The sequence below is a fragment of the Aquarana catesbeiana genome, linkage group LG10, assembly GCF_042186555.1.
Source record: "Aquarana catesbeiana isolate 2022-GZ linkage group LG10, ASM4218655v1, whole genome shotgun sequence".
NCBI lineage: Eukaryota > Metazoa > Chordata > Amphibia > Anura > Ranidae > Aquarana > Aquarana catesbeiana.
In genome coordinates, this window is record NC_133333.1 from 206,780,081 (window position 1) to 206,793,205 (window position 13,125).

At 47.4% G+C, this 13,125-nt stretch overlaps 1 protein-coding gene across 1 annotated transcript in view; it reads left to right on the forward strand.

The window, feature by feature from the left end:
* The first annotated feature begins 1,225 nt into the window (after positions 1-1,225).
* The window catches only part of UBE2M (ubiquitin conjugating enzyme E2 M), a 36,510-nt gene continuing 24,610 nt past the window's right edge, over positions 1,226-13,125 (forward strand). The window contains exons 1-2 of the mRNA XM_073603195.1: positions 1,226-1,610; positions 10,448-10,542. Of these exons, the coding sequence (XP_073459296.1) occupies positions 1,502-1,610; positions 10,448-10,542 (204 nt within the window). The 5' untranslated portion in view covers positions 1,226-1,501. The remainder of the gene's footprint in view (positions 1,611-10,447; positions 10,543-13,125) is intronic.

A 13,125-nucleotide genomic window follows, 5' to 3' on the forward strand; every position in this document is an offset into this window, starting at 1 on the left:
TATATTCCTATGGAGTATCCACTAGGGGAGCGATGACACCAACATGGTTGTCCCAGCAATGGCTTCACTGGCCCTTTAGTGGATTCTCTATAGGAATATATGGAGGGTGAACGCTAGAGAGGGGACACAAGTAACTCTGGTGGTCCGGGAAAATCTGTGAGGTAGTCACCAAGAGCAATAATGACACATCCCTTGTCTATTCTTTCCAAAAATTAAAAAATACATAAAACGCTGCAATTCCATTTAAGTTTAGTCACACGCATATACTGTGTGTATATACATATGCTTGTGACTACACTTAAAGCGGACCTTCAGTAATTTTTTTCTATTTTCCCATCTATTAAATCTTCTGCCCTTGTTGTTTTAACTTTGGATAGTAAAACATTTTTTTTTCTGCCAGTAAATACCTTATACAGCCCACTTCCTGTTTCTTGTCTGGTCATTAGCCTAGGCTTATGACATCATGCACAGCTCTCTCTTTCCCTCTCATGAGAGTTTGCCAGGAAGGGAGGATGAGTCATAAGAGGGACAATGAGAGCTACAGAGCTGGAGGTGTGTCTCTGTGTGTCTGTGTAAATCCAGGAAGTGAACAGGCAGCAGCTTCAGCTGCCCACAGTTAAAATAGATGCAGCCAGACTCAGTGGAGGGAGATTTCTGCAGCATATTTGGCAAGTACAGAATCACAGTATATAGAAAATAATATGCAAAGTGGTTGGAGGGAAGCTTCAGAATGGCAAAGATGTTTTTATTACAAATTATGTGAGCAGACTGCAGTTCCTCTTTAAATGGTTAAATGGAACTGCGGTGCTTTATGTACCTTTTAATGTTTTTGCAAAGAATAGGTGACAGATAGATAGATCTATATAAATAAACATAAACAAATATATATATATAAATATATATATATATATATATATATATATATATATATATATATATATATATATATATATATTTATTTATTTTTAGTGTGTATATATATATATATATATATATAACAAATGCAGGCAGTCAGAACTGCACTACAGTACTGAGCTTTCCGAAGATGGCCGAGTGTTAGCCGAAGCCTCTACGAACACCTCCGATTCAAAGAACTCTCCCGGAGCCAGCCCGAATGTTTCCGATTTCCCTGCGAGGGTCAGGTCGGGCGACCCCGAAAATAGCCGAGCGCGTTTCCGGACGTTTCCGGAACCAACCCTCCGAAGGCTTTTCCCGAAGGTTTCCGATCCTCCCCGAGCGCCAACACTACCGGTTCCGGAGTTTGACGAGCGTTTCCGAAGCTGCGCAGTAGCGGCGGAGTGGCTGGGGCGCCCGCAGAGAGACGAGTGTTTCCGTTGCCGGGCTGAGCCGCCGCTGCCGCACATAGAGGGGTCGGGGGAGCGCCGGCTGTACGTGTAGGAGCCGGGAGGACAGGGACGGAGGGAGGCCGGGAGGAGGAGGAGGAGCTGCCCCCTCTGTACAGGGAGAGAGCCGGAGAGACCCGCGGGGGGAATCCAGCACGATGATCAAACTGTTCTCCTTGAAGCAGCAGAAGAAGGAGGAGGAATCCGCCGGCGGCACCAAAGGCACCAGCAAGAAGGCCTCCGCCGCCCAGCTCCGCATCCAGAAAGGTGAGCAGCCGGGCCTGGTGCAGTACACAGGGCGGACACTGGGGGGCGCTGCTGAGGACACATATCCCCCCTCTGTACCCCATATATAGGGAGAGCTCCCCACCCCTTCTCCTACATCACAGGGGCACTACAAACCCCAGCATGTCTGAGCAGGGGGTGCTGCTGGGACTTGTAGTTCCTCACAGCTGGCTGCCCACAATGAGATTACATTGAAGTCCCTGCTACTGCTGGGGAGGGGGGCTCATGGTATGGTTAGCTGGGGCTTGTAGTTCTACATAGCTGCCCACAATGAGATTACACTGATGGCCCTCCTATTGCTGGGGGTGACACTTTGCAGCATGGTCAGCTGGGACTTGTAGTTCCCATGAGGCAACCAGGATCTGAAGGCAAGTATTAGTGTTGCTGGGGGGGGGGAGGGGCGGTCATATCCTATACAGATAGGATGGGAGATCATCCCTGCACCCCACACCTTTCTCTAAATCAGAGCCAACCAGTCTGTGTGGCTGTAGATGCCCTAGTACAGCCATGGCGAATCCTGCCACCCCAGATGTTTTGGAACTACATTTCCCATGATGCTCATGCACTCTGCAGTGTAGTTGAGCATCATGGGAAATGTAGTTCCAAAACATCTGGGGTACCAAGGTTCGCCATCACTGCCCTAGTAGGTTGCAGTTAGAACTTGTAATTCCCCAACAATTGGCAGGCGGTTGGACGTGCAGCATTTTGAACAAAAGGGGGTCAGTGTGGTGGTCGGCACCCTACAGCATTCACAATGGTTCTGCTGCAGTACAGAGGGTGGCCCCCAGGGGGAGTGCTGTGGTGGCCATATCCTTCTGCAGTATAGTGGATGGCCACCATGGGGCGCTGTGGATTCCTTACCCTGCTGCAGCACAAAGAATGGCCACTAGGGACTTTGGAGTCCCCACCTTGCTGCATTACAGAGAATGGCCACTAGGGGATGTGGTGGTAAACACACCCAACTTCAATATCTAGAATGCCCACTAGGGGGGTGCTGTAGCAGCCCCAATCTGCTGCACTACAGAGGATAATCACTAAGGGGTGCTGTGGTATCGCACCCAGTTGCAGTAGAGGGTGGCCACTAGGGGTGCCGTAGTAGCCACACCTTTCTGCAATACAGAGAATGATCACTAAGAGTGCTGCTGTAGCCTCACCCTGGTGCAGCACAGGGGGTGGCCATTAAGGAGTGCTTTGGTAACCCCACCCCACTGCAATACAGAGGGTGACCACTAGGGGATGCTGTGATAGTCTAACCCCACAGTATAGAGCAGTGATGGCGAGCCTTGGCACCCCAGATGTCTTGGAACTACATTTCCCATGATGCTCAACTACACTGCAGAATGGATGAGCATCATGGGAAATGTAGTTACAAACCATCAGGGGTGCCAAGGTTCCCCATCACTGGTATAGAGAGTGGCCATTGGGGGTGCTGTGGAAGCAATCCCCCACTGCAGTACAGAGATTGGCCAATAGGGGAGTACCATGGTAGCCACACCCTGCTGCTGTACAGAGGATTAGGGGCGCTGTGGTAGCCATATCCCCCTGCAGTACAGTGGGTGGCCACTAGGTGAGTGCTGATAGCCACACCCTGTTCTATGGCGATGGGGTTACATTTTTTGGGCAGTGAGAACACTGCCCCCTTTCTCTATCAGAAGCTTCATGCTTATTGGGGGGAATCCAGTATGCCTGCTGCTGGGGCTTGTAGTTCTAAAGCTGGCTACCCAGAATAAAATACTGGAAGCCGCCATTCTTCTTGTGGTTTTTTGAGACCTACAGGTCTCGGCAAGGCCCAGGTATTGGGTCAGGGCGGAGTGAGAACTCAGCCCGCTGTGATACTGACAACTGTTGGTAGGGGGCACTGTGGCAACCATATTGTTCACCTTTTTAAAGGGGAGAGGCTTGGCTCATTCTCCAGCTACTGTGATGAGGAATTCCCAGCATGCCTTGCTGCCAGGGGTAAATGTAGTCTAGTTGTAGGCATGTGGTGGTCTCTACAAGTTGCAGCATGTCTGGCTTGCCAGTTCCCCATTGGTTGCACAGGGTGCCCTAGGCCAAGCTAGAAATCGGTTGACAAAATAGCTGGCGACTTGATCATTATCAGGGTGGCACACAGCATCGTGCCCAGAACGATGAGAGTGGGACCTGCTGTGGTACATTGGGCGCCAGTCTGTGGTCTTTTTCCACCAGCGGGATTGGTGGCCCATTTGATCGGTATAGTGGGGGTAATTCTCCAAAACAGAAGGGTGGTGCCGTTTCCCAGCATGCCTTGGTAGTTCCCTCTGCTGGGTAGTTCTCCAATAGCTGAATGGAAATGGGGGCTGAGGGGTGCCTCCCTCCCCGGGAAGAACGTGTATACAATAGATAGAATTTCCTGGTAGTTCCTCCTGCTGGAACTTGTAGTTCTTGCGAGGTTCTTGCTCAGATCTGGCCAGTGGGCTCTAGACGGCAGAGTCTCCAAGTTGGGACGGACTATCCCGACTCGCTCAGCATTAGAGTTCCTTGAAAGCCAGGCAATGGCTGCCAAGTGGGGCAGGGGGCTGGCGGTGACCCAACTCCCTAAATAGGACTGGAGCTAGGAATTGTGTCCGATCATTCATGGTAGACTTCCCTCTCCAATATACCCACCTGTATGACTCGGCAGAGTGTCGGGTGTGAGATGTCCCACCGCCTAACGTCTAGCACATACACCCGTCCAGATTTTCCTATGCTGGGACTTGTAGTTCCACAAGAGTCTCAGTCTGGGTAGAGCATGCCTTAAAGTAGAAGCTCCATCCCTGAGTTTGGTCAATTCACAGTCAAAGCCTTCATCAGGAGGTCTGCCGTGCCCCCACCACCCGGCATTCCTGAGCAGCCAGTACTGAATGTCAGAACGCACCACTTGTGTCCACCATGGGAGGGGAGTCACTGGCCATACATGCATTCATTTCATATACAGTACCTTGCTTCTGTAGGAATCGGTGTGCAAGAGGCCTTAACGTAGAACTGGATAGAACTGGAGACAGCATCTTTTTTTTTTTTTTTTTTTTTTTTTTAGTTTTGGATAAAGTGGAGAGGGGTTAGAACCCCTGTTAGGTTTTTAGTGCTGTCTTTGCCCTCATTAGGGAGATTCACCCTCACTATTTATCATATTTACCATTACCAGCAAAAGTGAAGGAAAATCTCAAGTTTTGTGTTGTCGCCAAAACAGGACTAGAGTGGAAATCTTTTACTGGAGACACTAGTTCTGGTGACCCTTGTTTTGCAGGGATTTCCTCCCACTTCCTGTTTTGGCTATGTGACAGGGAGTATAGGCAAATCTCCCCAATGGGACACCAGTGTAATTTCCGTCGACTAAATTTAATACTTTTTTAGTCTACTAAATTACAACTAAAACAATTCAGATGACTAAAACTAGACTAAAACTAAAATGGCATTTTAGTCAAAAGAGTATGACTAAATTAAAATTTGATGTCAAAATTAACACTGGTCTGTAGTGCATGTTCAAACCTTAATACCATAAATACTCAATGTTTCACTACAGCAGTATGAGTTTGGAAATTGTAGAGAAATGCTTAAATAATGCATTACAATTTAACTACACCCATTCAATTTTAGTCGACTAAAATGATTTCAGTCGACTAAAATATACTGGAGATTTAGTTGACTAAATACGACTAAAACAATTGCAATAGACTAAAACTAAAATGGCAATTTAGTCAAAAGACTAAGCCCAGGTTCACATTGATGCGATTTGACATGCCAAATCGGTGGCAGTTGCCAGAAATGGCAGCTTCCGAATCGGTGCGATGCCGCAGCGATTCCCAAAAGTATTTTCTGTAGTAATTTGGGGGTGCGAATTTCCATTGACATTTGTGCAGAAACCCGCACAGATGTCTCTGAAATCGCCCCCGAAGTCGGGACTGACATGCAGGAATGAAATCGTCTGCGTTCAGCTGAACTCTCACCATTTCATTCCCACAGTCAGTGTGAACCTAGGCTAAAACGAAATCAAAATTTGCTGCCAAAATTAACACTGTGGGACACATGGCAAAAACAAACCAGACAGGGGTTATACCCTTCCCTTACTCTATCCAAAATAGAGGAAAAAAAAAAAGTTTTGCTGTAAAGTTGTTCTAAAGTCAGAAGGTTTTTTATCTTTTTGCATTCCATGTATTAAGATAAAAAGCTTCAGTGTGCAGCAGCCTCCCCCTAATACTTACCTGAGCTCCCTCTCGATCCAGGGATTGTTGCAGGAGAGCCACGCAGGTCGGGGACTCTCCCTCCTGATGGGCTGAGACACAGCAGCAGGCACCATTGGCTCCAGCTGCTGTCAATTAACGTCAGTGAGCCAATGAGAGGGTGGGGTGGGGCCAAGGCCGAGCCATGGCTCCATGTCTGAATGGACAACACAGAGCAGTGGCTCGGGTGCCCCCATAGCAAGCTGCTTGCTGTGGGGGCATTCGACTGGAGAGGAGGGGCCAGAAGCGCCAGCAAGGGACCCAAGAAGAGGTGGATCCAGGCTGCTCTGTGCAAACACACTGCACATAGGAGGTAAGTATAACATGTTTTTATTATTTAAAAAAAAAAAATAAGACTTTAATATCACTTTTAAGTTCTACAGTAACAGTCCTATCAGTCTACTTTCCCACAATTGAATTTCCTGTTGAGAACGATCAGAATTATTTTGTAGAAATTGATTGGTTACTCTCAAAATTGATCAGACACGGTGTCTTTTCAATAAATAATAATAGAATTGCTCATACTATCTGATTCTGTGAAGGATCATTCCATCAGGTCATTAAAGTGGTAGTAAAGTCATGTCAGTGATTCTTACCTACAGGTGATCATATAATAAAGCTTAGCTGTAGATAAAATGAATATCTCCATGGAGCAGCATCGGGTGACGTCACCGGCGCATGCGCTCTGAAGGAATAGCATACACATGCCGTTCCTTCAGAGGTCTGTGTCATAAACAGTGACTCCCGTGTGCATGCGTGGGAGTGACGTCATTAGTCAGATAGCCGGAGTCCCCAAACCCAGACGGAAGACCGGGTGAAGATTGAAGCGGTGACAGCGCGCTGCTGGAGGACTTTGTTCAAGGTAAGTTTTTCATAATGTGCTAGTATACTATATGCATACTAGCACATTATGAAATTGCCTTGTAATTTTTTTTTTCTTTTACAAAGTTTACTACTGCTTTAACTGTATGGCCATCATAAGGCCTCATTTATGCTAGCAGTGCTCTCTGAAGAGTGATCCACATTCATATCACTCTTCAGTTATTTTTACCTCACCATTTCCCTGCCATGTGTAGGCCTCCATCAGCTCACTGTTGTAAGAATTGTGGATAGTGTTTGTGGGCTGTCGAAAAGGGGTAAAAACAAGACGCAACCACCTGTTTTCAGCACCTGCGTGTGACCAAGGCCTAAGGCTATGTTCACAGGCGTTGAATTTCAAGCCGCCATTAACCCTTTTACGCCCTAGTAACCCGTGTGCTTCGGCAAAAAGCTGGGCTGTAACGCCCCCATGCCATGCATATGAGTTGCTGGGTGGGCAATGTTTTTGTGCTAGGAGTGCGTTCCTATGAAAAACACTGTGCTTCTGGGAACGGCTCTCAGACCTGAATAGACTTTAGAAGCTGGGTCCCATGTCACCAATGTGACAGCCAATCACTGTGGCCATTTGATTTCTAGGGCTTTCCGCCCCCTGGGCATTAGAAACTTTTAAAGGGCATGCCAGGGTGGACAGGAAGGGGTTAATGCTAGTTTTGGACAGATACTGTTCACCTAGCAGAAGTCGGTAGGACAGAATAGCAATCATATATTCGGGAAGCCCATGTAGCTCCTCCAGTGTTACAAACTTTAAAAGGGCTCACACTGGTGGGTATGGCCAGTGAAAAATAAAAAGTTGGTTTCAGAAGAAGACTTACCTCTCTGGCAGGTGTGCTCACTTCTTTCCTGCAGAGCTCTGGCCTCCTGAAGTCTTTTCCAGCTTTCGACCCTTCCAGATGTGTGGCATGCCCGCATTCTCCACCACTCACTGTGGTTCTATTTTCTACCGATACAGTAGTGCTGGAGGGGGGTTCCATTCACCTAGCATTTATAGTAAGTGTCAGCAGCTGATGGTTTTAGCACAGCAAGAAAGCAAAGTAAGCCTGCTTAAGAGGTAGGTATTAAAGGATAAGTACACATAAAAATAGGGGTGCTGAAATGAATTGCTGCATCGATGCATCGCGATTCGGGTGTCCCAGATGCGGCATCGATGCATACGACCAGAAAATCCATTGCTGGGTGACCTCATCCCGACTTGCCTCATCCCCTCCCGGGAGAGCTCTCCGAGCGTATTGGTAAAAATACTGTGTTTTAATAAATCCCGTGTTACAATGAATGAAGTGCCCCACTGTATGTGCTTTTTAAAAAAAATATGGAACTTCATACCGAATTTCCCAGTACAATACATCCTGCTCATGTGACTACCCAGCCTGGCCCGCCTCTCTCCTCTCACGTCTTTCCTGAGTCCTGACGTCAGCGAGGAATTCTCAGCCCCGCCCGCATCTCTTCTGATCTGATAGTTATTAGCTACAGTCAGCGGGTGGGGCTGAGAATTCCACGCTGACGTCAGGACTCGGGAGAGACGTGAGAGGAGAGAGGCGGGCAGGGCAGTCACATGAGTGGCATGTATTGTCCTGGGAAATTCGGTATTTCATTCATTGTAACACGGCATTTATTAAAACAGTAATTTTAAAACCAGAAAGGTGCAAACAGGAATGCCAGGGAACTGTCTGTCAGCAGTGGCGGCCCGTGCATTGTGGGGGGGTTTGGTGAAGTGATGGCTGCATTTGATTGGCATAAGTGGCTGCGTTTGACGGGCACCAGTGAGGCTGCGTTTGACGGGCACAAGTGGCTGCATTTGATGGGCACATTAAGGCTGCAATTAATGGGGGAGGTTCAGTATTTTTCAGTTTGTTTGCTCCCCCCCCCCCAAAAAACTTTTGAGCACCAGCTGCCACTGGTCAGCACAGGGACAGTACAGGGAACTTCACAGGGCTGTTTGTCAGCTGTGGATTGTAATCCCTCCTGACCTCCCAGCAGCAGTGTGTGTGAATGTTTGTACCCTGTAGTGCACCGAATTAGTGCACTTTTTAAGGGAGTGAGGTTATTTTTAATTCAAAGCGGAGTTGCGGTCAATTTTTTTTTTTTTTTTTTTTTAAAGTCAGCAGCTACAGAAAAAAGTGTGTCTTCTGACTTTATTAAAAGACACTCACCTGTCCCACATTCCAGCGATGTGGCCACCCAAACCCTCCCTTCTTTCCCCTGCCTGTCCACGGCGCTGGCAATAGTACTGTAAGCATCCGGCTGTGACAGCTTGCAGCTTCACAGCCGAGTGTGCATGTCTCACTGAGCTGTCCTGCATAGCTGGGCAATCTTTTGGGACCTGTGATATGTCCCAGAAAATAGCAGGGAGGAAGGGCCACCTAGGCGGCCCAAGTAGAAGTGGGAGCTCGTCGGTAATCGTGATGCATCACGGAATCAAATCGAATCTTTGACCAGATGATCGTAATCTAATTGAATCGTGAGACCAGTGAAGATGAGCACCTCTAAAAAACAGTGCATACATACTTTTTGCCCCCTGTCCACTTGAGGTGCACATCTTCACTAGTCTCACGATTCGATACGATTATCCTGTCAATGATTCGATTCCACGATGCATCATGATTACTGCCCATGGTTCATCAAAAACCCATCAGTGCAGCCTCATCAGTGCAGGCTCTTCAGTGCCCAGATCACACAACGCGGAGATCTCCGACTGTGACACGAAGCTTGGATTTGAGTTCCCTGGCGGCTGCTGTCAACAAAGTCCTGCCTCCTGGCCCTATGATACACATCACACTGATTCAATTTCCCAGGATTGGATCAGTGTGCTGTCTATCATAGGAGGCGGGACTTTATTACAGCGGCAGCTGGGCATTTCAGATCCAAGCCCTGTGTCACAGCAGGAGATCCCCGCTCTGTGTGATCACACACACGTTTAGACATGGGGAGGGGAGGACTCTGAGACATGCCATGATGACGTCGTTGATGCAGCCGTTCCGTGCATTGATGCAAAATCGTTTAAGGCTGCATCGCAATGCATCGATTATACGATTGTATTTAACACCCCTACTGTCCACCTCCACGGATGCATAATTACAGCCCCATGAATAATTACAGAATTCTATGTAGCTGTGTACTGAGGCCAAAGGCAGGGATGGGCTGGATTGCTTATAGATGAGGAGGGTCAATGCTAGGAGCCAGTCAGTCTCTACTGCAGTGCACATGTGCTTACGAGGAGTGAGCAGAAGGATGACTCCTCAGTATGCTGCTCCTTCACTGGCTGAGGGGGTGTTCTAGATCAAGCTAAGCTGCCGCTGTGGAGGTCCCAGCCTGGGCAGGGGTAGCCAGATCACAAAACAGGCTGAACCGAATCACAAAACGTTGGTCAGTTTGTACATTTCACGTGTGCTTTAGTCAGATTTCAGACCTTGGTGAGAATATTTACCTTTCAGAATCTATAAGGCCAGAGAGTTTTGAGAGTTTTGCTCATGTCACTACCTGAGAGAAAAAAAAAGGCAGCAGGTCTGTCTGAGAGCCTAAAGGAAGACCTGTCCTTGTTGACCATAGCGGCCAATCAGATTCTCCATTTCCCTCTGATGCAGCAGGAGGGAGAATGGACGGTGGAGTCTGGTTGTCGTGGGCAGCAAGAAGAGATCTATCTTCAGACACTTTGAACACATTTGCCACTTTGTCCTGAGAAACGGAATGGATTTTGCTGCACTGACGCCACTGCTGATTGTTTTGCAGATATCAATGAGCTGAACTTGCCGAAGACGTGTGAAATAGAGTTCTCCGACCATGACGACCTTCTTAATTTCAAGCTAGTCATCTGTCCTGATGAGGTAGGTGTCTAAGGATCAAGATCTCACACAGGAAGGCCGCTGACAATAAAGTAGAACTCTGCTCCTCTCCCCCTCCTCTCTGCGGCGCCAGCATCCCCCCCAAAAAAAATGATATGCCAAATGTGGTATGTCAGGGGGTCACGGAAACTTAAAGTGGAAGTTCCGTTTTTGGGTGGAACTCCGCTTTAAGGATCCTCACCAGCCTTTAGTGGATTCTCTACAGCAGTGGTCTCCAAACTGCGGCCCTTTGTTTACCTTTATTAAGCCCTTGAGTCGTTATTCTTTCCACTGATAGCAATAATGGGGCACGATTCCTTCCACTGACATAAACAATGGGGCGATATTCCTGCCACCGACCTCAAAGATGAGGTGCTATTGCTGCCACTGACACCCATAATGGGGTGCTTTGTTTGTCTATTTCTGCCACTGACGACAATTATTTCTCTCCCTAATACCAAAGATGGGGCATTGTTTACTTCCACTGGGCACAGTCTGCCCCCCCTAAAGTTTGAAGGACAGTAAACTAGCCCTTTGTTTGGAACATTTGGAGACCCCGCTCTGCAAGAATATATGGAGGATACTAAAAATAGGCAGTACAGCCCCCAGCAACCTCTTGTGTGTCACTGAGACAGGAAGTAAGCAGGAATTCTCCCTAGAGAGACACACCTGACATAGGATCTAACCCTTCCTGTTTCTATTGAAAATAAAAGAAAAAAGTTTGCGTTCTTAATTTACACACATGCCATGTACAGATTTCCCTTTAAAAAAAAAAAAAAAAAATCAATAAAATTATTCAGCAATCAATTCGCTTTAACCCTGAACTGTTTTTTTTTTTTTTTTTTCAAATGTACCTTATATGCTTATTTTATTACAATGCATGGGGATTTCTTCTTTACATGTTTCAGGCTGTGGGAGCTCGAGGCATTTTCGGGCAAATTAGAGGAAGGCCTCAGCAGTCATGCTCATCAATATTTCAATGGAAAGCAGACTGGGGGCCACCCTTCGCAGAAAGGTCGGTCTCCAGTGTGGATGACACAGGTAACATCTCTAAATGGTGTTGTCACCATCCTGGCTTTAAAACAATTCTGTCACTGTAAAGCCCACCCATGGACCACATTGGACTTGTCTCCTTAGTGCTTCCCCACTGCTCTTTTCTGCATCTTAGCCGCCACAAATTACCCAATGTTGGGTGTTCCTGGAGCTTACAGTGGGCCTGGATGTTGGCCTCTTTGTCATGTGGTGCTGTTCAGACCTAGTGTAATGGTCACCAGACCTGAGCACTAAAATACCATAGTAATTGACATTCCAGAAGCATGGGGGGTGCTGCAAAGAAGGTTGGCAGGATGGGCTTTAAGGAGACCTTGTAACTTTTCCCTATATGGCCAAGGTTCAACAGGGGACATGGTGGTTGAGCACTGAACCTAGAATACAGGAAATTTGAACAAAGTCAACTATTTCAGGATCAGGGGGACACCTGAGAGCCTCTGAATTTTGGAGAATATGTAAAAGATTAAAACACCTGATTGGGGACCTGAAGCAGCATATCTTAGTTTTGTATTTTGATATTTATTGTCCAATATTACCTCCAGTCTCTGCCAGCATAAGCCCTGAAAGATGGGGAGTTTCAGTTCCTTTAAAAGTGTTGTTTTTTCTTCTGACCTCTGTGAACAATAAAGTTCCTTTTGGATTTCAGATTTGTGGCGTTCCCAGCATTTGCATGTTCTCCAGTCTGAATTGCAAATGATGGGAAACGTTGAGGAAAGTGTAAACCTTCCCTTGAACTGGGGCAACATCTGAACTGAAAGGGTTAAATGCTTATTTTTGTCTAGGGCAGGGATCACCAAACTTTCTAAAGGGGCCAGTTTACTGTTCTTCTGATTTTAGGGGGGCGTGCAGTGTGCCCAGTGGGAGTAAACAATGACCAGTCTTTGGTATTGGGGGGGAGAAATGGTGCCCCTTTTTGTTGTCAGTGCAAGGAATTATGCCCTATTGGTGTCAGTTGAAGGAATAGTGCACCATTGTTGGCATCAGTTGAAGGAATAGTGCACCACTGTTGGCATCAGTGGAAGGAATTGTGCCCCACTGTTGGCGTCAGTGGAAGGAATTGTGCCCCACTGTTGGCGTCAGTGGAAGGAATTGTGCCCCACTGTTGGCGTCAGTGGAAGGAATTGTGCCCCACTGTTGGCGTCAGTGGAAGGAATTGTGCCCCACTGTTGGCGTCAGTGGAAGGAATTGTGCCCCACTGTTGGCGTCAGTGGAAGGAATTGTGCCCCACTGTTGGCGTCAGTGGAAGGAATTGTGCCCCACTGTTGGCGTCAGTGGAAGGAATTGTGCCCCATTGTTGGCGTCAGTGGAAGGAATTGTGCCCCATTGTTGGTGTCAGTGGAAGGAATAATGCCTCAAGGGCCATGTAAAGGCTGGTAAAAGGCCGCATCTGGCACCCACTAGTTTAGGGGGATCAGGAAAAGCACTTTTAGGGCTCTTTAACACTTGCGGTCAGCGGGGTGGTAAAAAAAAAAAAAAATTTCTACTGCCCCGTTGCATTTGTTGGGCAGCACCACTGTTTGATGCAAACCATTTAAA